Here is a 25,154-nt window from a genome sequence, read left to right as displayed (position 1 = left end):
AAGCTTAAGTCCAAGTGGATTAAGGATCTACACATAAAACCAGATACACTGAAGCTTATAGAAGAGAAAGTAGGGAAGAATCTTGAACACATGGGCATGGGGGGAAAGTTCCTGAACAGAACACAAATGGCTTATTCTCCAAGAACAAGAATCGACAAATGGACCTCATAAAACTGCAAAGCTTCTGTAAGGCAAAAGACATGGTCAATAGGACAAAACAGCAACCAACAAATTGGGAAAAGATCTTTACTAATCCTACATCTGATAGAGGGCTAATAGCCAGTGTATACAAAGACCTCAAGAAGTTAGTCTCCAGAGAGTCAAATAACCCTATTAAAAAATGGGATACATGGGACTGGAGAGATGGCTCTGCGGTTAAGAGCACTGACTGCTCTTCCAGAGGTGCTGAGTTCAATTCCCAAGCCACCCACAATGATGGCTTACAACCATCTGTAATGGGATCTGATACCCTCTTCTGGTATGTCTGAAGACAACTACAATATACTCAGATACATAAAATAAATAAAATAAGTTTTTAAAAAAATGGGGTACAGAGCTAAACAGGGAATTCTCAACTGAGGAAACTTGGATGGCTTTAAAACATCTAAAGAAATGTTCAGTATCTTTAGTTATCAGGGAAATGCGAATCAAAACAACACTGAGATTCCACCTTACACTGGTCAGAATGGCTAAGATGAAAAACTCAGGGGACAGCAGATGTTGGAGAGAATGTGGGGAAAAAGGAACACTTCTCCATTGTTGGTGGGATTGCAAGCTGGTAAAACCACTCTGGAAATCAGTTTGGCGATTCCTCAGAAAATTAGACATAGTACTACTAGAGGACCCAGCTATACCACTCCCGGGCATATAGCCAGAAGTGAACTTTTAATTTGAGAGAACCATTGAGAAATGAACCATGGGGGATGCAGAGATGACTCAATGGTTAAGAGCACCAACTACTCTTCCAAGGGTCCTGAGTTCAATTCCCAACAACCACATGGTGGCTCACAACCATCTGTAATGGGATCCAATGCCCTCTTCTCTCTTAACCACTAAAACACTTCTCTAGCCCATGAAATATACATTTAGGCACCCAAATTGTACATTTTTAATTGTTGTGATATAATGGGGGAAAGAAGATCCCGTCAAGTATTCCAAAACAATTAGAAGTCTAATGGGTGATAGTTTTTTATTCCTCTAATCAAAAATGAAGTGTTCTAAAGGAAATAGATGGGAGAAACTCTTTTTTGTCTATGCCTTTTAAATGCAACATATGCATACAAGAGTGAATGTTAAGTAGGCAGAGCTTTTAATCTGTATTTTCTATCTTCTATCTTCTCCCACTCTTACTTTACTTATAATTTAAGGTACGCCTGATCATCTTTGTTTCTACAGCTACAAAAAATAATCTCCCCTTTTCATCTTCTATACCAGCTGCACAGTCTTCATGTAGCTTCTTTTAAAATGGAGAATTATTAATGGCCTAGATAAAAGTACAATCAAAAATGTCATCTGGAAGAAACCTAATCAAGCCTCAATTATGTAAACTGTATATAATAAAATATACCTCAAGACACTTATTGTCACTTATTTGGTCCTATTCTCAAAATACTTTAATAGTCTATAAAGTAATAAAAGAAAAAAGCCTTCAAACTGTCTTTATCTTTTAGCCACAGAAAATGAATTCTCTTAAGTTTAGATATTGCCCTTAGAAATCTGCGAGTCAAGAAGCAAAATGTGAGTATGGAGTCTACATAAAAGAAAGGGAGATGACAAATCAAGAATACATGATAAGTGAAAGAATATATACATAGCCAGAAATATGTTCTCCCAAACTGGCAGTCATGGCAGAATTCCTATTTTAAAATAATCGACAATTGAAACTTACACAAATAACAAAAGACTTAGGCACTGGTAAGTACAAGTTAAGAGCACCAACTACTCTTCCAAGGGTCCTGAGTTCAATTCCCAGCAACCACATGATGGCTCACAACTATCTGTAATGGGATTGAAGATATTAGTAAACCAAAGACTTCAGACTAAAGAAGCAATCCGTAGTCCCCAAAGCCTTCAACCATGTCAGCACAAAGTACTTACCTCATCATAATAAACTCTCAGTTCTGCTCTCTTAGATTTCAAGTCCCAGAATACCACAGTGCCGTTTTCATAACCTATTAATAGCTGGAAAACAGTAAAACAACCATTTCTTAATTCTGACATTAATCATAACTGTGTTCAAATAATGATAATACTATACAGAAAAAAGATGCTATATAACAAAACCTAATTTATTCTAACTTTTCCAGCACTGAAATATGCTTCTTTCTTTCAAAATTTTTCAAAAAAATAGATGCTGATGTAATTAAAAACAAAGTACAGGGCTAATAATTTTTGCTGCAATATAAACATGGAATATAGAACTCTGATGGGTTCTAAAGAACCAAGGAAACATGTAAATAAACATGATACACTATACTTTAAAAGATAAAAAAAAAATCTTTGAAAGAAAAATAGGATAGAAAAGAAAAAAATAAAGGATGAAGTGCTGTTTAATTAACTTTTAATATACCATTCTGTGCTCTATTACTGGAAAAGTAGTGAAAAATAATTTTGTATTTCTTTATTCCAAATCTATTTACTTTGAACATCTATTTTATGATATTTCTACCTGATGATGCTGATATAGCCTCTCATGCTTGGGATCAAATGTAGATAGGACCTTGGACATAAAGGCAAAACCCCTACCACTGAGTTACATCCAAAGCCTTGAGCAAATATTTTAAACTGATGACTTGTACACCTTCAGCTTTTTTCTAATGTATTTTTTATTGATTCTTTGAGAATATCACCTTATGCACCCTGATCACACTCGTTACCCAGTCCTTCCATGTTTATCCCCCACTCTTTTGGTCTCCCCAACAAAATATATAAAATCCAATTTATGTTATTTGTATAGTCACTGAGTAAGGTCAAACTGGTAGTGTCCTGCCCCTTATATAGAACTGGGTTATTCCGCTCCCATATCTACCCCATACCTTGGTAAAAGCCATCAGTTGCCAGGCCGTGGTGGTGCATGCTTTTAATCCCAGCACTCAGGAGGCAGAGGCAGATAGATTTCTGAGTTCGAAGCCAGCCTGGTCTACAGAGTGAGTTCCAAGACAGCCAGTGCTATACAGAGAAACCCTGTAAAAAAAAAGTCATCAGTTGTGGAGGGCACCCTTAAAATTTATCCTGTCTACAAGTAATGCAGGCATCGCCGAGGGAGCAGAGACTGAAGAGTGGCCAATGAATAACTGGCCCAACTTGAGACCCATTCCATGGGCATGCACTAGTCATGAACACTATTAATGATACTCTGTTATTCTTGCAGACAGGAGCATGTTGCCCTAAAGAGGCTCCACCCAACAGCTGACTCAGACAGATATAGACACCTACAGCCAGACAGTGAGCTTGGAGACTCTTACAGAAGAGTTGGAAAAAGGATTGCGTCCCAAAGGGTATAGAAACTCCACAGGAAGACCAACAGAGTCAACTAAACTCGACTCTTAGAGTTCTCAGAGTCCGAACCAACAACCAAAAAGCCTACATGGGCTGGACCTAGGCCTCCCCACTCATTTGTAGCAGATGTGCAGCTTGGGCTTCATGCAGGTCCTTAACAACTGGAGCAGGGACTATCCTGAAAGCTGTTACCTGCCATATTACCCAAATATTGTCTTAGAGAATGCTGTGAAAGATGGACAGCCCTTATTGCATTGTAAAGACTCAACATCTTCAACCAGAGGGCAGAAACTACTAGAAGTCAAGATAAATTCAACCATGAGGATGGCAGAAGACAGAAGCCTTTTCTTGGAGAGGCTCTATCAGAAGCTGACTGAGACAGAAGCAGATACTTGCAGTCAACCATTGGACTGAGGTTGGGGAATCCTATGGTTGAATTAGGGGAAGTATTGAAGGAGTTAAAGGGGATGGCAACCCAACAGGAAGAACTACAGTATCAACTAACCAGACTCCTCAGGGCTCCCAGAGACTAAGCCACCAACCAAAGAGCATCCATGACCTGGTCTGTGGCCCTTGGCATGATGCAAGATATTTCCTATCCATTCACATTGAGGCAGTGAGAGGCCAGTGATTGGAGGAGAGAGAGGAGGAGGAGCTAAGAGGAGGAGGGGCGGAGAGGGAGGGAGCCTGGGAGCTGCACAAGGGAGCAGAGGAGACACGCAGATCCAGCTGGTATCAGATGTGTTTCTGGCGTGCTGAAATAGTGGGATAAACTTTATCATTGTAATTTGGCATTATGTAATTGGGAGTTTCATGCACATAAATATATTTGGTTATTTACACCATCCTGACTGTGGATGTAATGTGATCTGCAGCCCCATGCTTCTCTCTATTCCTTCCTCACCATGACAGGTTTTCCTTCAACTACATATAAAAGTAATGTAGTAAGTCCATAAAGTACTTTGGACAGATATTTTATTTTTGCAGCAATAAGAAAAGTAACTACCAATACACTGGTGTTTATATTTAAATCAAGATAAAGTATTTGGAAAATAATATTCTTCCTTTTAAAATAGAAAATTTTGAGACAGGTACAATTTAGATGTCATTAAAGAAATATATTTTGAATTATTACTATATAAGTTTTTATTTATTTTTCTGTGTATGATGTTTTGCCAAGATTGTATGTGGACCACATGCATGCCTGGTGCCTGTTGAGGCCAGGGAGGGTCAGAGTTCCTGGAACTGAAGTTACTGAACAGTCAGTTGTGAGCTGCTAAGTATGTGCTAGGACCTGAACAAAGATCATCTTCAAGAGTAACAAGAACTCTCAACAACTGACCCATTACTCAGACCCTGTAATTATTTTTTAAGATATACCTGATACACAAATGCTTAGTTATAAAGCTATAGATGACAATATTTAAATTGATTTGACAATAGTTTTTGAGCTTTCTGTTGTGCTAACATAAAGAAAATTATTTTCATAAATGTTAAGATACCAAAATAGTAAATAATTCAATAATATTATCTAAAATCAAATTTATATAAGGTCTTATATGCTATAACAAACTGTTTATTTTAAACAAACATTGTACATGTAAAAGACAAATTTTTATCTAGTGTTTATTTATCTAGTGTAATTTTTATCATGTTTTTAATCTAAAAAGTTTTCAAAAACATTACTTAAGCAAAAAAATCAATAACACAATCCTTACAAATTTAAGCCACAGATATATCTAAAATTTTTAAGTCTTTTCAGTAATTTAAAAATAATTATCAAAAGAAATATTTCCTTGTATAGAAAACATTGGGAAAAACCCTAGTAAGCATTAAGATATGAAATATTGGATATCAAAATATCTTAAGTTATTGAGATAGCTATATAAAAATATAATTCAGGAAATAAGACATTAAAATCACTTATAGAATTAAAGAAGAAAAAAGCAGATCCAAAATTCCAACAGATATTAAGTAGGTTGCTATGTAATGCTGAGTCTGGCAAAAACAAGACCACCATGTAGCCCATTTATAATGTCCAATATATAAATATAATTTAAGATATATATCTTATAATAAGATGTAAATCTTATTGAATGTAAATAACAGAAAAGGAAAGATTAGGTCACATGTCCATTATTTTCCCATAAGGAAATAAAATTGTCTGAAGAAATTATCTATTTGAAAGTATATATTAAATTCCAAACAATCAAAATTGTAAGCATTACAGAGAAGTAAAATCAATGGTCAGTTACAAAAATACATTGGAAAGAATATTTCTAAGTAAATACAGCACAAAAATTATTTTTAAAAGTTTGAAAGAAATGAACAATATATGATATACTGATTGATCATCCAACCCACTACAGTGTTCTGGGATCCAGTGAAGTCCTTATATAGAACTCCAAGTAAGAACCCCCAGAACCAGCAGCTGCCTGCCATCAGCCACCCTACCCACTACATAGCTCAAGGACTAGTGGAGGCTGGCCTAATATTCCATGTAGGGACCTTAGAGTCAGCCCACTTTCCTGCTACCTCAACCATTAACTGTACCACCCCATAGCTGAACTGAGATAATGTCTTACAACCCCATTTTCACATCAGCAGAGAGTGACCTCAAGACTGTAAGGCAAGCACAATTTAGCTGGTCTACAACTTGAAAAGTTGGATCACAACAAAATAAAATAAAATAAAATAAAATAAATCTAATATCCGTTCAACCTAGGCAAGACCAGGTATTCATTCACACCAAGAAACAGAACCATTAACTCAAGATGCTTAGGTCCCATTAAAAAAACACAAGTGATATACACAACTAAGGCAATGTGACTCCTCCAGAAATTAGCATCCCTCATTATAATGTTCCTTCCAAAAAGCAACTTAGCTGATTTACAATGCAATAGTTTCAAAATAGCAATTATAAATATTTTCAAGAAACTCAATCTGCCATCTTCACTCCCAGACGGACCAGACAGGCAACACCAGGTACACATAGATATTCTGAGTTTAACATCGCTCGGGACACAGCCCACCAGGCTTCTGCCTGCGCCCAGGGCCTGAGCAGCTCTACCGGCATCTGTGTGCTAGCCCTATCCGGGGTCATTTGCCCTGCAGAGTGATCGGCACTTGAAAAGGTTCCCCCCTGCACCCCCACACACACACCCACCCCATGCAGCATCCACCAGCTTTGCTCCCGGGCAGAACAGACAGGCAACACCAGGTAGACAGAGATAACCCTACTATAACATTGCTTGGGGCAAGGCACACCAAGGCTTCAATGACTCCCAAGAGTAGGGCAGCACATCAGCAAATTGTGCCAGGGGAAACCCAGTCATCCAGTGGTGCGGAAATAGCCTTACAGGCTCACAGGAGGTTCAAGCACCAGCCAGTAACAACAGAACCAACTAAAGCCAGAGATAACCAGATGGTAAAAGGCAAACATATGAACGTTATTAACAGAAATGAAGGCAAGATGGAGGAGAGCTTCAGAGGGAGTGAATCCCTGCAGCCATCTTTGCTACCTGCAGGGGCAGAAAAGCATCACTAAGTACCGTATTATCCTGAGCTTAAGATCTCTGGGGGTGCAAGCCGCCAGGGGTCTGCCTGCACCCAGGACCTGAGCACATAGGTGGTTCGTCTGCCAGCCAACCAGTCGTGGGGTCTGTGTCCTACTTAGAGAGCAGCAGAGGGAGTGACTCCCCGCGGCCATCTTCGCTGCCTGCTGGGGCAGAAAAGCATCACTAGGTACTGAATTATCGTGAGCTTAAGATCTCTGGGGGTGCAAACCACCAGGGGTCTGCCTGAGCCTAGGACCTGAGCACATAGGCGGTTCATTTGCCAGCCAGCCTGTCATGGGGCCTGTGTCCTATGTAGAGAGCAGCAGAGTGGGTGACTCTCCACCACCATCTTCGCTCCATGGCAGAGCAGTCGGGGAACACCTGGGTCACTGAGCCAACCCAAGTATAACATTGCTGGAGGCAAGACTCAGCAGGGCTCCAAAGGCACAAAAGAGGAAGGCAGCATATCAGCAATCTGTGCCAGAGGAAACCCAGTCATCCGGTATCGCAGAAATGACCTTAAAGGTCCACAGGAGGTTGAAGCACCAGCCAGTGACAATAAGACTATCTAACACCAGTGAGAACCAGATGGCTAAAGGCAAACGTAGGGATGTTACTAACAGAAACCAAGGCATTATGGCAGCATCTGAACCCAATTCTCCAGCAACAGCTAGTACTGTATACCCCAACACACCAGAAAAACAAGAGTTGGATTTAAAATCACTGGTCAGGATGCTGTTAGAGGAACACATGAAGGACATGAATAAATCTCTTAAAGAAATTCAGGAGAAAAATGATCAAAAGCTAGAAGCCCTTACAAGGGAAACACAAAAATCACTTAAGGAAATTCAGAAGAATATGGGTCATAAGTTAGTAGCCAATAAGGAGGAAATGCAAAAATAGAAATACAGGAGATTTAAAGAAATACAGGAGAACTTTGATCAACAGGCAGATGTCATGAAAGAGGAAACACAAAAATCTCTCAAAGAATTAGAGGAAAACATAAACAAGCAAGTGAAGGAACTGAACAAAAACATCCAGGATCTAAAAACTGAAGTAGAAACAAAGAAATCACAAAGGGAGACAACTTTGGAGATAGAAAACCTTGGTCAGAAATCAGGGGCTGTAGATGCAAATATCAAAAACAGAAAACAGAAGATAGAAGAATCTCAGATGCCGAAGATACCATAGAAACCATTGACCCAATAGTCAAAGAAAATGCAAAATGCAAAAAGCTTGTAACCCAACACATCCAGGAAATCCAGGACACAATGAGAAAGCTAAACCTAAGGATTATAGGCATTGATGAGAGTGAAGATTTACAACTTAAAGGGCCAGCAAATATCTTCAGCAAAATTATGGAAGAAAACTTCCCTAACCTAAAGAGAGAGATGCCCATGAACATACAAGAAGCCTGCAGAACACCAAACAGACTGGACCTGAGCAGAAATACTTCCTGTCACATAATAATCAAAACCCCAAATGTACTAAACAAAGAAAGAATACTTAGGGAAGTAAGAGAAAAAGAGCAAGTAACATATAAAGGAAGACTTATCAGAATTACACCAGACTTCTCACCAGAGACCATGAAAGCTAGAAGATCCTGGGTGGAGCTCATGCAGACTCTAAGAGAACACAAATGCCAGCCAAGACTTCTATACCCAGTGAAACTCTCAATCACTATAGATGGAGAAACCAAGATATTCCATGTCAAAACAAAATTTACACAATATCTTTCCACAAACCCAGCCCTACAAAGGATAATAGGGGGAAAACACCATTACAACAAGGAAAATTATACCCTGAAAAAAGCAGGATATTAAACTTCTATCATCAAACCCAAAAGAAGATAACCACCCAAGTATAAAATTAACATCAAAAATGATAGGAAGCAATAATCATTACTCCTTAATATCTCTTAACATCAAAGGACTAAATTCAAATAGACATGGACTAATAGACTGGATACGTAAACAGGACCCTACATTTTGCTGCATACAGAAAACACACCTCAGTGTCAAAGACAAAAACTACCTTAAAATAAAAGGCTGGAAGACAATTCTACAAGCAAAGGGTCTCAGGAAACAAGCCGGAGTTGCCATTTTTTTTTAATTCGATATATTTTTTCTTTACATTTCAAAATGATTTCCCCTTTTTCTGGCCACCCCACTCCCCGAAAGTCACATAAGCCCCCTTCCCTCCCCCTGTTCTCCCATCCATCCCTTCCCACTTCCCTGTTCAGTTTTGCCCTATACTGCTACACTGAGTCTTTCCAGAACCAGGGGCCACTCCTCCGTTCTTCTTGTACCTCATTTGATGTGTGGATTATGTTTTGGGTATTCCAGTTTTCTAGGCTAATATCCACTTATTAGTGAGTGCATACCATGATTGATCTTTTGAGACTGGGTTACCTCACTTAGTATGATGTTCTCCAACTCCATCCATTTGCCTAAGAATTTCATGAATTCATTGTTTCTAATGGCTGAATAGTACTCCATTGTGTATATATACCACAGTTTTTGCATCCATTCTTCTGTTGAGGGATACCTGGTGTCTTAGTCAGGGTTTCTATTCCTACACAAACATCATGACCAAGAAGCAAGTTGGGGAGGAAAGGGCTTATTGAGCTTACACTTCCACATTGCAGTTCATCACTAAAGGAAGTCAGGACTGGAACTCAAGCAGGTAAGGAAGCAGGAGTTGATGCAGAGGCCATGGAAGGATGTTTCGTACTGGCTTGTTTTTCCTGGCTTGCTCAGCCTGCTCTCTTATAGAACCCAAGAGCACTAGCCCAAAGGTAGAACCACCCACAAGGGGCCCTCACCACTTGATCACTAATTGAGAAAATGCCTCACAGCTGGATCTCATGGAGGCACTTCCCCAACTGAAGCTTCTTTCTCTGTGATAACTCCAGCTTGTGTCAAGTTGACACACAAAACTAGTCAGTACAATTGACCCCTTGTCAATGACACACAAACACATCACTATTAAGCCTCAACCCTTACTTTGTTATTCATCCCCAAGATCTAAATTACTTTAAAATTCCCACAGTCTTTACATATTAAAAGTTCAATCACCTTAAAATGCCCAATATCTTTAAAATTCAAAGTCTTTTAAAAGTTCAAAGTCTTTTAACTGTAGGTTCCACTAAAATACTTTCTTTCTTCAAGAGGGAAACATATCAGGGCACAGTCACAACCAAAAGCAAAACTCAAACTCCAAATGTCCAATGTCTGGGATCCAACTCACGATCTTCTGGGCTCCTCCAAGGGCTTGGGTCACTTCTCCAGCTCTGCCCTTTGTAGCACACAGCTTATCTTCTAGGCTCCAGCTGCCTATACTCCACTGCTGCTGCTGTTCTTGGTGGTCATCGCATGGTACTGGCATCTCCAAAACACTGCTATCTTCCACTGTAATTAGGCTTCACCAATAGCCTCTCATAGGCTCTCTTCATGGTGACAAGCCTCTGCTCCTATGCATGACCCCTTCAAGTCCTGGGCCATCAATTGCAACTGAGGCTGCATCTTCACCAGTGGCCTTCCGTGGCCTCTCACTGTGCTAAGAGCCTCAGCTGCTCTTCATGACCCCTTCATGCCTTCAAAACCAGTACCATCTGGTTGACTCTGACACAGTATCAAGTCCAGCCACAGCACAAAATACACCTGAGGCTATCTCTGGAAAACACTCTCTGTGCTCTCAGAAAACACTTCCAAGAAGATTTCATTTCAGTGATGCTGGTCTCTTCTTAATCACCATTAATTTCTTAGCTCCAGTTAACCAGCATCAACAGTCCCAGTAATAAAGTTTGCTTTAGTGGTTCTGGTATCTTGTTACTCACAGCTGATTCTTCAGCCCCAGCTAACCAAAACCACAGAATCTTCACAATCAAAACATGGCCACTGTAAGAGTCTTTAATCTTCCCTCTGAAATTTCACAAGCCAGGCCTCCATCTTTTGCACTGTTCTTAACATTGTCTTCCAAGCTCCTACAGAACTTTCCACCGAGCTCTTAATAGTCTAATGGCTTTTCTAGCTCAAAGTTCCAAACTCCTTCAACAGTCCTCCCCAAAACATGGTCAGGTTGTCACAAGAATACCCCACAATGCTAGTACCAATTTGTCTTAGTCAGGGTTTCTATTCCTGCACAAACATCATGACCAAGAAGCAAGTTGGGGAGGAAAGGGTTTATTGAGCTTACACTTCCATGTTGCAGTTCATCACTAAAGGAAGTCAGGACTGGAACTCAAGCAGGTCAGGAAACAGGAACTGATGCAGAGGCCATGGAGGGATGTTTCTTACTCGTTTGCTTCCCCTGGCTTGCTCAGCTTGCTCTCTTATAGAACCCAAGAGCACCAGTCCAAAGGTGGAACCACCCACAAGGGGCCCTCACCACTTGATCACTAATTGAGAAAATGTCCCACAGCTGTATCTCATGGAGGCACTTCCCCAACTGAAGCTCCTTTCTCTGTGATAACTCCAACCTGTGTCAAGTTGACACACAAAACCAGCCAGTACACTACCCAACTCATTCTATGAAACCACAATTATGCTGATACCAAAACTACACAAAGAGTCAACAAAGAAAGAGAACTTCAGACCAATTTCCCTTATGAATATCGATGCAAAAATGCTCAATAAAATTCTTGCCAACTGAATCCAAGAACACATTAAAACGATCATTCACCATGATCAAATAGACTTCATCCCAGGGATGCAGGGATGGTTCAATATACGGAAATCCATTAATGCAATTCACTACATAAACAAACTCAAAGGGAAAAAAAAACATATGATCATTTCATTAGATGCTGAAAAAGCATTTGACAAAATTCAGCATCCTTTCATGCTAAAAGTCTTGGAAAGAATAGGAATTCAAGGCCCATATCTAAACATAGTAAAAGCAATATACAGCAAACCGATCTAAACATAGTAAAAGCAATATACAGCAAACCGGTAGCCAACATCAAACTAAATGGAAAGAAACTTGAAGCAATCCCACTAAAATCAGGGACTAGACAAGGCTGCCCCCTCTCTCCATATCTTTTCAATATAGTACTTGAAGTTCTAGCTAGCGCAATTAGACAACATAAGGAAGTCAAAGGGATACAAATTGGAAAGGAAGAAGTCAAACTATCACTATTTGCAGATGATATGATAGTATACTTAAGTGACCCAAAGAACTCCACCAGAGAACTCCTACAGCTGATAAACAACTTCAGCAAAGTGGCAGGTTATAAAATCAACTCAAGCAAATCAGTAGCCTTTCTATACTCAAAGAATAAGCAGACTGAGAAAGAAATTAGGGAAATGACACCCTTCACAATAGCCACAAACAATATAAAGTATCTTGGTGTGACTCTAGCCAAACAAGTGAAAGATCTGTATGACAAGAACTTCAGGTCTCTGAAGAAGGAAATTGAAGAAGACCTCAGAATATGGAAAAATCTTCCATGCTCGTGGATTGGCAGGATTAATATAGTAAAAATGGCCATCTAGCCAAACGCAATATACAGACTCAATGTAATCCGCATCAAAATCCCAACTCAATTCTTCATAGAGTTAGAAAGAACAATTCTCAAATTCATCTGGAATAACAAAAAACCCAGGATAGCTAAAACTATTCTCAACAGTAAAAGAACATCTGGGGGAATTAGCATCCCAGACCCCAAGCAGTACTACAGAGCAACAGTGTTAAAAAAAACTGCATGGTATTGATACAGTGACAGGCAGGCAGATCAATGGAATAAAATTGAAGACCCAGAAATGAACCCACACACCTATGGTCACTTAATCTTCGACAAAGGAACTAAAACCATCCAGTGGAAAAAAAGATAGCCTTTTCAACAAATGGTGCTGGTTCAACTGGAGGTCAGCATGCAGAGAATGCAAATCGATCCATTCTTATCTCCTTGTACTAAGCTCTACTCCAAATCAAGGACCTCCACATAAAACCAGACACTCTGAAAATAATAGAAAAGAAACTGGGGAAGAGCACTGAGCACATGGGCATAGGGGAAAATTTCCTGAACACAACACCAATATCTTATGCTCTAAAATCAACAACTGACAAATGGGACCTCATAAAATAACTATGTTTCTGTAAGGCAAAGGACACAGTCAAAAGGACAAAATGGCAACCAACAAATTGGAAAAAGATCTTCACCAACCCTACATCCAACAGAAGGCTAATATCCAATATATACAAAGAACTCATGAAGATAGACTCCAGAGAGCCAAATAACTCTATTAAAAAAATCGGGTACAGAGGTAAACAAAGAATTTTCACCTGAAGAATTTCGAATGGATGAGAAGCACCTTAAAAAATGTTCAACATGGTTATTAACCTAGAAAACTGGAATACCCAAAACATAATCCACACATCAAATGAGATACAAGAAGAAAGGAGGAGTGGTCCCTGGTTCTGGAAAGACTCAGTGAAACAGTATTTGGCAAAACCAGAACGGGGAACTGGGAAGGGGTGGGAGGGAGGACAGGGGAAGAGAAGGGGGCTTACGGGACTTTCGGGGAGTGGGGGGGGCTAGAAAAGGGGAAATCATTTGAAATGTAAATAAATTATATCGAATAAAAAAAATTTAAAAAAATGTTCAACATCATTAGTCATTAGGGAAATGCGAATCAAAACAATCCTGAGAGTTCACCTTACACCAGTCAGAATGGCTAAGATTTAAAACTCAGGAGACAGCAGGTGTTGGCAAGGATGTGGAGAAAGAGGAACACTCCTCCAGTGATGGTGGGATTGCAAGCTGGTACAATCAGTCACTATGGAAATCAGTCTGGCGGTTCCTCAGAAAACTGGGCATCACACTTCTGGACACCCTGCTATACCACTCCTGGGCATATACCCAAGGGATTCCCTGACATCCAATAAGGACACATGCCCCACTATGTTCATAATAGCCTTATTTATAATAGCCAGAAGCTGGAAAGAACTCAGATGTCCCTCAATGGAGAAATGGATACAGAAAATGTGGTATATTTATACAATGGAACACTACTCAGCAATTAAAAACAATGAATTCATGAAATTCTTAGGCAAACGGTTGGAACAGGAAAATATTATCCTAAGTGAGGTAACTCATTCACAAAAGAACACACATGGAATGCAGTCACTGATAAGTGGATATTAGCTCAGAAGCTCTGAATACCCAAGATACAACTCACATATCAAATCATTCCGAAGAAGGAAGGAAGGAGAGGGCCCTGGTCCTGGAAAGGCTTGATGGAACATTGTAGGGGATTACCAGGACAGAAAAGTGGGAGGGGTTTATTGGGGAATGGGCAGAGGGAAGAGGGCTTATAGGACTTATGGGGAGGGGGGAACTGGGAAAGGGAAAATCATTTGAAATGTAAACAAAGAATATAGAAAATAAAAAGAAACTCAAGAGGATATGAATAAATGCCTAAATGAAGACCAAAAACCACAAACACTTGAATTAAGTAATAAGAAAAAAAATTTAAGTAGGAAAACAAAGTAAATATTTGTAATCTCTGAGGGGAAAAAGCCAAATTGAAATAAAATTCAAAATGAAAAACTTAGTAAGTTGAACAAAACTAAGAGGAAATCTTCGCTAACAGACTGGATCTGAAGTGAAAGAGAAAATATCAGGTCTGGAAGAAAGGGTAAAAGCGGTAAGTCATTCAGTCAAGGAAAATTTTAAATCTAAAATACCCAGAAAAGCATTATGGAAAACTCAGAGGCACTGTACAAATACCAAAATTACAAACCAAAGATATAAAAGAAGAAACCCAAATTAAATCAAAGGCATTGCAAATATTTTCAACAAAATTAGAAAGGAAAATTTCCTAAATCTAAGGAACGAGATGTCTATCAAGATACAAGCGGCATATGGAGCATCAAATAGCTAGATTAGATTAGGACTAGAGAAGAAATGGCCCACGTAACAGAATAATCAAAACGTTAAATATACAGGAAAAACAAAAACAAAAAGAGCAACAAGAGAAAGACCAGGTCACATATAAAGGCAGAGCAGTCAAATAACACCTTGCTTTTCAATGGACATAATTAGAGAACCACAAGAGTTCTAAGGACACACGCATCACAGTAAAGTAACAAATTATTAACACTGTTCAACAACTCCAAATACTGAGTTTCTCAATTCCTAAATAAAAAATAGAATAACAGGTTGTATTAGAAAACAGGATTAACCTCTTTACTTCCTACAGGGAACACGCCTCACCATTACTGATCTAGTCAACACCACCTCTCAGTAAAAGGATTGAAAAAACCATTCGAAACAAATGGAGCTAAGAAACAAGCAGGTGTAACTATGCTAATATCTGACAACTAGACTTCAAAGCAAAACTAGTCAGAACAGAAAGGAAAGAACATTTCATAGCTCTTCAAGAAAAGTCTAACAAAGGAAATCAAGAGTAATAAAAACTTCAGAAAGTAGAAAAACAATATAGTACTGAATGAAATTGGGTCAAAGCAAAAATCAAAAGGAAATTTTTATAATTCCTAAAATGTAATGAAAACAAAACACAATATATCAAAAACTACAGGACACAATGAAGGTAGTATCTATCATTGAGTAGAGTATTGTTCAGCTTCCATGTGTATGTGGGCTTTCTGTTGTTTCTGTTGCTATTGAAGACCAGCCTTAATCTGTAGTGATCTGATAGGAGGCATGGGATTAGTTCTATCTTCTTATATCTGTTGAGGTCTGTCATGTGACCAATTATATGGTCAATTTTGGGAAAGATACCATGAGGTGCTGCGAAGAAGGTATATTCTTTTGTTTTAGGATGAAATGTTCTATAGATATCTGTTAAATCCATTTGGTCTATAACAATGAATTCATGAAATTCTTAGACATATGGATAGAACTGGAGAATATTATCCTAAGTGAGGTAACCCAGTCTCAAAAGAACACACTTGGTATGCACTCACTGATAAGTAGGTATTAGCCTAGAAGCTTGGAATACCCAAGACACAATTCACATATCAAATGATGCCCAAGAAGAAGGAAGGAGAGGCCCCTGGTTCTGGAAAAGCTCAGTGCAGCAGTGTAGGGGAATACCAGGACAGGGAAGTGGGAAGGGGTGGATTGGGGAGCAGGGGGAGGGAGGAGGGCTTATGGGACTTTCAGGGAGGGGGATCCAGGAAAGGGAAAATCACTTGAAATGTAAATAAAGAATATATCAAATTAAAAAATAAAGAAATTTTAGAACAACTGAAACTTCCAAAAAATAGAATTGGTTCTTTAAAAATATTAACAAGATTGACAAAACTTAATCCAAATTAACCAAAAGAAATAGATGGAAAGAATCATATTAATAGAATCAAAGAAGAAAATGGAAAGATACCAAGTAAATTCAGAGAATCATGAAAATAATCTTTTTTAAAAACCTTTATTCCACCAGGCAGTGGTGGCAAGTGCTTTTAATCCCAGTACTTGGGAGGCAGAGGCAGGCAGATTTCTGAGTTCAAGGCCAGCCTGATCTACAGAGTGAGTTCCAGGACAGCCAGAGCCACACATAGAAACCCTGTCTCAAAAAACAAAAAACAAAAAACAAAAAAACAAACAAGCAAACAAAAGCAAAAAAAATCAAAACCTTTATTCCAATAACCCTGAAAAATCTAAAAGTAATGGATGAATTTCTTGATGAATTTCTAAAAATGAAATAATTTAAATATGCCCTTAACAACCAGTGAAATAAAAGTAGCAATTAAAATTTGTTCAACTGTCTGCTGCTGAGGAGTGGCTAGAAGGAGAACATCCAAGTGACTGCGTGAGGCAGCATCCCTGAATGAATGTGTGATGGAGAGAGGAGAAGATCGTGTGTGTGGTATATAGAGAGGAGAGAAAGCCAAGCCAAATGGTTCATGCACTGTGGAAGGAGGTGGAACTGAAGATTCAAAAATTATGAAGAACAAGTAAATATGAGGAGCCTGAGCACCTGGGACCATGGTGAGGTCTGGGCCCAGGCTGCCATTGGGGGCCATGTCTGAGTATGTGGCCCTACAACAGCTGGGGTCTGTATTAATGTCTGTGGCCCATGATGCCCTTGAAAGCCATCTGGATGTCAGTGGTCTAGGTTGCTGCAAGAGACCATGTTGATTGCCAGAGGCCATACCCACACCAGGAGCCAAATTGATCTGTGTGGTCTATGCTGCCATCTGAGGCTATGGTGACATCTTGCCCCAGACTGCCACCGAAGACCATGTCTGGATCCATGATCTTGTTGCAGCTGGGACCTTTGTCGATGTCTGTGGCCCAAGATACCATTCAAGGCCATGTGGATGTCTGTGGATTATACTGCTATTTGAAACCATGTAGAATCTGAGGACTGGGCTGCCATTGGGGGGCATACTGATCTGAGTAGCCTGTGCTGCCATCTGAGACCATGGTCAGATCTGAGCCTATGTTGCCACCAGGAACCATGTTTGGGTCTATGGTCCTATCATAGCCAGGGTCTGAGGTGATGTTTAAGGCTTGTGTTACCACTAAAGGCCATATTGATGTTATAGCACTGTGGTAAGCTGTTCCCACCCCTGGCCTGTGGCAGGAGAGTTGACTTTGCCACTTTATGAAGAGGTAGCCCTACTCCTCATCAGCTGCAGCACTCAGTAGAGCACCCTTGCACCAGGCCTGAATCGCATGGTAGAGCTGGCCTCGGTGATGTGAACACAGAGAGCACAAGGGTATGAGAGCCGAAGATCTGGCCCCGTCCTTCTCCTGGGCAAAGTATGAGAACTGGTCCTGGTGGTGTGGGCACAGGAGAGCTGGTAGGCTGACCAAGTCAACTTTAACCCAGGCTCAGATACAGGGCTCTGAGTAGAACACTTACACTATCTATTAACTGCAAAATCATTGAAGGAGCCAGTCCTGCAGATCCAAAGCTTCAGCACCTCCATTACACAAAGGCAACAACTGGATATCCAGGAGGAGGCCCAGTAAGAACGCAGGATTGATAGCGTAGCAGAAGTCAGAAGCCTTGTGTTGCAAAATATTTCCTATCCGTTCACATTGAGGCAATGAGAAGCCAGTGATTAGAGGGGAGAGAAGAGGAAAAGCTAAGAGAAGTGAGGCGTGGAAATAGAAAGAGGCTTCGTAGACCAGAGTGTAGAGAGGGAGACATGGATATCCACATAGCTTCAGATGCATTTCTGGTGTTTTGGAGAGGTTAGAAATATTGAGATAAGACTTTATCATTGTAAATTGGCTTATGAAACTGAGCGTTTAATATACATAAAGATATTTGGTTAACTATTTAAGTTAAAGAGTCATGCTTTACTGGGTACTTGGATGCAGAGCGGGAGTGCCAGACTCCCGCCTTTTACAGAGTCTATGGTGGAGAGGAAGCACAGCTGGGATGCTGTGAGCACTAGCTGGGAAAGATGACTTGGTGGCAACAGTGAGAGCTTCTCTGAGTGATACCCACCGGGACTGGGTGCAGAAGCCTGGGGAAGGAGGCAGCAGTACTATTTTATAATTATTTCCCACCACACCTTGAACTAGACTAATGACTAGTTGCAATGAACATTGGAAGTAAAGTTATTTGGGCAAAAGGGTTTACATTCACACCATGACATACTACAGTTTCCACGGCGAGATTTTTTTTTCCGATGTATTTTTATTTTATTCGATATATTTTTTATTTACATTTCAAATGATTTCCCCTTTTCTGGTCCCCCACTCCCCGAAAGTCACATAAGTCCCCTTATTCTCCCCCTGTTCTCCCACACCCCTTCCCACTTCCCTGTTCTGGTTTTGCCCTATACTGCTACACTGAGTCTTTCCAGAACCAGGGGCCACTCCTCTGTTGTTCTTGTACCTCATTTGATGTGTGGATTATGTTTTGGGTATTCCAGTTTTCTAGGCTAATATCCACTTATTAGTGAGTGCATACCATGATTGATCTTTTGAGACTGGGTTACCTCACTTAGTAGGATGTTCTCCAGCTCCATCCATTTGCCTAAGAATTTCATGAATTCATTGTTTCTAATGGCTGAATAGTACTCCATTGTGTAGATATACCACATTTTTTGCATCCATTCTTCTGTTGAAGGATACCTGGGTTCTTTCCAGGTTCTGGCTATTATAAAGAGGTCTGCTATGAACATAGTGGAGCATATATCCTTATTACATGCTGGGGAATCCTCTGGGTATATGCCCAGGAATGGTATAGCAGGATCTTTTGGAAGTGACGTGCCCAGTTTTCTGAGGAACCACCAGACTGATCTCCAGAGTTGTTGTACCAATTTGCAACCCCACCAGCAGTGGAGGAGTGTTCCTCTTTCTCCACATCCTCGTCAACACCTGCTGTCTCCTGAGTTTTTAATCTTAGCCATTCTGACTGGTGTAAGGTGAAATCTCAGGGTTGTTTTGATTTGCATTTCCCTGATGACTAATGAAGTTGAGCATTTTTTAAGATGTTTCTCCACCATCCGAAGTTCTTTAGGTGAGAATTCTTTGTTTAACTCTGTACCCCATTTTTAATAGGGTTATTTGGTTTTCTGGGGTCTAACTTCTTGAGTTCTTTGTATATATTGGATATTAGCCCTCTATCTGATGTAGGGTTAGTGAAGATCTTTTCCCAATTTGTTGGTTGCCAATTTGTCCTTTTGATGGTGTCCTTTGCTTATATACACACACAGAGAGAGATATAGTAACAAAGCTAGTTTCATAGTAGCAAAAAACAAACACATTGTTCAATGGAATATAATTCATCTAATATATAGTTAAATCTAGTATAATTAGATTTAAGTCCACAGATCTCAGAATACTTAGTTTTTGACAAAGACGACACAAAAAAACACACTGGAGAAAACGCATCTAGATAGCATCATGCAGAAAAATTAAACAAAATCCTTATCTGTCACCTTGTACAAAACTCAAATGGACTGAGGACCTCAACATAAACCCTGCAGATAGAGGAGTAGGTGGAAAATACACTTGAACTTATACACACAGGAGAGGATGTTCCAAGCATATATCCAGCAGCGCTAGCATTATAAGCTGATAAGTGGAACCTCATCAAATGAAAAAGCTTCTGTACTACAAAGGAGACCATCACTAGAGTGAAGCCTAGCAACTGGCGAAAATCTTTTCTAGTTACATATTGGAGGATTTGTGTCTGGAATACACATACCCACACACATACAAACACACACATACACACACACACACACACACACACACACACACACACGAACTTTAAAAAGACTAAACATCAAGATAACTGCCCGATACTCAATTTTAAAATACCAGACATGGGACTTGTTGCAGCAACTCTCCAACCTCAATTAGCTCATACAAGGAAAATGCAACTTGGTTATATATTTATAAACGCATGCCTACACTGGGCAGATACGCCTCTACACCACTTTCTTCCCCAGCTATGAAATCCCTTGCTACTTGCAGTTTCTCCAGGCCATGCACTTGCTCCATCTTCCTTCCAGCTTCTTTCCCTCTGTCCTCTTCCGTCCACTGTCTCCTCTAATTCCTCCTCCTTCCCTTCTCTTCCTGACTTGCCTTGAAAAACTGCCTCCTCATTTTCATCCAGCAATTGGCTTTTTGTCATCTTAATTAGCCAATCATATAATTAAAGGAAATTCCTCCACAAGAACTAAAAATTCTTAAAAGATGAAACACAAATGGCTGAGAAACATTTTTTGAATATTCAACATTTTCTTTTGAGAACTTGGGGGCTCAGGCCCATTTTATGAATAGGTCATTTTATTATTCTTTGTTCTTGAATCCTTTATATATGCTGTATATTAATCCCCCGTCAGACATAGAGCTTGCAGATTCTATAGGTCTCCTCTTTCAAGCAAATTGTTCCATGTAATTGTTTCCTTAGCTGTGTAGAACCTTAATTTTATGAAGTTAGTTTTGTCAATTTTTGGTCTAAATTCCTGGACACACGGAGTCCTATTCAGAAAGTTCTTTACCATACCTATATCATGAAGGGTATGTCTTCTTTTAACAGTTTCAGGTTTCACAATCAAGTCTGATTCATTTGGAGTTTGTTTTTGTGCAAGGTGATGGGCATAGGTCTAATTTCATTCTTTTGTATGTTGTAATCTAGTTTTCCCAACATAATTTGTTGAAGATGTTTTTTCCCCAGCCTGTTTTGGTATCTTTGTCAAATATCAGAAGGATGAAGTTAAATGTATTTATTTTGGGTCTTCAATTCTGGTCTACATGTCTGGCTTTGTGCCATTACCATATTGCTTTTATTATTATGAGTCTATAATATACCTTAAGATCTGGAATGGTAACCCCTCCAGCATTTTTTTTCAGGATTGGTTTGGCTATCTAAGTTTTTTTATGGTTCCATTTGATTTTTAGGATAGTTTCTTTAATCTCTGTGAAAGCTTTAGATAACTATCTGCCATATGGCCCAGCTATACTACCCCTTAGTATGTACCCAAAGGACTCAATTACACAATCATATTACACAGATACCTGATCAGCCATGTTCATTGCTGCTTTGTTCACAATAGTTAGGAAATAGAACCAACCTAAATGCCCTTCAACTGATGAATATGTTATCCATTCCATACATACTATGGATAGATACTATCAATTCCATAAGTACATACGTATGTATGTATGTATGTATGCATGCATGTTATCCATATATACTATTGAATACTATTCTGCTATAGAGAAAAATGAAATCATGAACTTTTCAGAAAAAAGTGAAAGAAACTAGAAAAGATCATATTGTGTGAGGTATCTAAGAGCCCAAAAGACAGACATTGTATATTCTCTCTCATTGGAGGTCCCAGCCCCAAATCTTTAGAAGTGAGTAGATATGCTAGAATAACTGCCAAACAAAGTAACATTAAAAGGGAACCACTGTCAGGAATAATAAGGGAATATCATGGTATATGGAAAGTGAGAACGGGGCATGTTATAATGGGAAGGAGATAAATACAGAAGGAGAATAAAATAAAAGTAAGCACATCTGAAAAATTCATAAGCAATTAATATAATTGCTTAATAGAAACTATAATATACATAAGTCTGTATAAATATACATACATAGTTTAATAAAATTTCCCATGTGGGATGACAATGTTCCCTCCAAAATCCAAAGACGACCTAATAAAAGCCCTAACATTAATTATGAGAATTATGAGATGTACCTGAGCTGGAACTGAAATGAATGCCTCTTAGGACTAGCCTTTTGGTAGCAGATGATGCCATGCACCCAAAGGAGAAAACAAACTAATAGTCCTACCCAGCTATGAAATCTGTTAACCCTTATACCTAGCATGGCATAATAACCCTAACAGTACTTTAAAAATTACTTTGGCAGTTTCTCAGAAAACTGGGAATAGTTCTACCTCAAGACCCAGCTATACCACTCCTGGGCATATACCCCAAAGATGCTCCAGCATCTCACAATGATACTTGCTCAGATCATATCAGCTTTATTCATAGTAGTCAGAAACTGGAAACAACATAGATGTCCCTCAGCTAAAGAATGGATACAGAAAATGTGGTACAGCTACACAATGGAATACTATTCAGCTATTAAAAACAAAGACATCATGAATTTTGCAGGCAATGGATGGAACTTTGTAATATCATCCTGAATGAGGAAATACAGTCCTAAAAGGACACGCATGGTACGTACTCATTTATAGGTGGATATCAGTCATAAAACAGAGAGCCACTACTGGTCAGTGTGTAGAAAATCAGAGACTTCAAATTAGACGGGTTTAAAAGAGAGAAAGAGAACATGAAATTGGATGGGTATAGAGTTAGGGATGAATGTGGAAGGAGTTGGGGATGGGCTGATCAAAAGAAAATATATGAAATCCTCAAAGAATTAACAAAATATTTTAAAACCCAAATATTAAAATTTATGAGATACAGATAAATCTTGAAATTTACTTTTTATAAATACATTTAGAAAGAATAATTACTAACACTGTCAACAGCTAAGCAATGTTAAATACTAGGAATCTGTCTCACTTCTAATCACAGGGAAAAACAAACTCAGCAGTAAGTAGGATATATTCATAGCTTTGTATAAATTTTACAACCTCGGGTTCACAAAGTTCCACTTTCCCTTTATACTACAAAAATATAATTATCAAAAGAATTTTATTAAAGGTTTCTTGTATCAGTTTTCATTGTATTTTTTCTGTTGATATGTAAACTATATTGATATTTAAAAGTAAATCATATTACAAGGATGTAGAAAAGTTGGTTGTAATCTTTTGTGACTTTTCATTTACGTTTTGCTTGTTTATTCTGCTGAGGTATGGTTTTGTTATGCTGACCTGGATTGATGATCCTAGTGATCTAGCCTCCCAAATGCTGGGAAGAGAGACATAAGGCAGTGTGGTCTGGCCTCATTCATTGTTTTTCTGCTTTTGTTCAATTAATTAGTTAATTAGATAATTGAGACAGTTTCTCTCCAAGTTGGTCTTGAACTATATAAGTAGCTGACGATGACCTTGAACTTCTGATTCTCCTGTCTCTGCTTCTACAGTACAGACATGTGGTTCTCCATATCCAGTTTATCTTTATTTAAATTGTATAAAGGGTTTCATTATAATATTTAGGCGTTATGGGCTGCTCCCCCTTTTCTACTTACACATCCCTAGTAATTTTCATCCTATATTTCACATATGTGAAAACACATGGTGGTTGACATTTTAATATTAACTATTTTCACAAAATTCTGGTCTCCACTTCTATACATTTCACTGAAGATTATATAATTGCATTCTTCTTTAAGCCTGACACTTTTTTAGAGAAGATAAATATAATAGCTTATACCCTGGTCTTTGTGCAATTTGCTTCCTAGCTTCTGACACTTAAATCTGAGGAATTACATAAGTAGCTGTCATTTCTGCTTATCAGATCAATGTGAATTATATATCCAGTAAAGAATGTCCAGAGAATCAAGAATTCCTGAGAAGCAACACCCTATCTATCAGCCACAAATCCTTGGAGCTGCCCTCTCTATAGAAACCAGCTGGCCAAAGGCAAGGAGAAACAGGAGGGCAACTTTCATATTCCTTCCTGTTCTCTACTGTTCATCCCCGGCCCTGAAGAGGACCATGTGCAGGGAACTGACAGCCTCCATTCCACAGCTGCTCAGTGGCTCCATCCTTCTTCCCTGATACCATTCCCTAGTGTCAGTATCCAGTACCAAGGGGCACTCTATACCTGGGAACCAGCTGGCCACGCTGGCCAGAGAATCAGCTAGGCAATCTTTTTCTCTTGGTCCTCCATTATAAATTTCTTACTTTCAGATGTCTCAATCCTACTTGGGAGGGAGAAAAAAGCAATCACAGGATGGGAAGGGAGGAGTGATGGAGTGAGGGAGGGACCTGGGTAGGAGAGGTGACAGAGAGAGGAAGAGGGGATCATGATCAATATGGGGGGGGGCCAGGACTGAAGCCCTGAGGACTAGCAGAAAGAATCAAAACAGGCAACCTTAAGAGGTAGGAGGTGGGAGGACCCTCTAGAATGTACCAGAGACTTGGGAGGTGAGAGACTCTCAGGACTCAAAGGGGATGAAATGCCTTACAGTGGGGAGAGGGAACTTATAGACTCCACCTCCAGTAGAAAGATAGGGAGGGCATCAAGTAGAGTAATGGACCATCCCACAGTCAAAAACTCTGACCCAGAATTGCTCCTGTCTGAAAGAACTGCAGGAACAAAAATGGAGAAGAGTCTGAGGAAAAGAAAGTCCAGTGACAGGCCCGAATTGAGATCCAGCTCAGGGGGAGGCCCCAAGGCCTGACACTATTATTGATGGGGCCTATCATAACTGCCCTCCGAAAGGCCCAACAAGCAGCTGAAAGAGTCAGATGTAGGTATTTACACCCAATGACTAGACAGAAGCTGGTGACCCCTGGGGCTGAATTAGAGGAATGCTGGAAGAAGCTGAGGAGAAGGGTGACTCCATAGGAAGAACAGCAGTCTCAACTAACCTGGACCCCTGGGATCTCTCAGACACTGGGCCACCAACCAGGCAGCATACACCAGCTGATATGAGGCCCCCATCACCTAAACAGCAGAATACTGTCTTCTCTGTCTTGACTTAGAGAAGACACACCTAACCCTTATGAGACTAGAGG

General features: G+C 39.5%; 2 protein-coding genes across 3 annotated transcripts in view; both read right to left on the bottom strand.

Annotated features, from left to right (window-relative positions):
- Nucleotides 1–25,154, bottom strand: part of Eaf2 (ELL associated factor 2) — a 1,192,577-nt gene that overhangs the window by 773,640 nt on the left and 393,783 nt on the right. The window lies entirely within an intron of this gene.
- The window catches only part of Stxbp5l (syntaxin binding protein 5L), a 331,615-nt gene that overhangs the window by 195,769 nt on the left and 110,692 nt on the right, over nucleotides 1–25,154 (bottom strand). Inside the window, 1 exon segment of the mRNA XM_052158363.1 lies at nucleotides 2,098–2,181. Coding sequence (XP_052014323.1) covers nucleotides 2,098–2,181 — 84 coding nt within the window.

Source organism: Apodemus sylvaticus, chromosome 15, assembly GCF_947179515.1.
Source record: "Apodemus sylvaticus chromosome 15, mApoSyl1.1, whole genome shotgun sequence".
NCBI classification, from domain to species: domain Eukaryota; kingdom Metazoa; phylum Chordata; class Mammalia; order Rodentia; family Muridae; genus Apodemus; species Apodemus sylvaticus.
The sequence above is the reverse complement of the archived record's forward strand: the minus strand, read 5'-3'. Positions and strand labels throughout refer to the sequence as shown.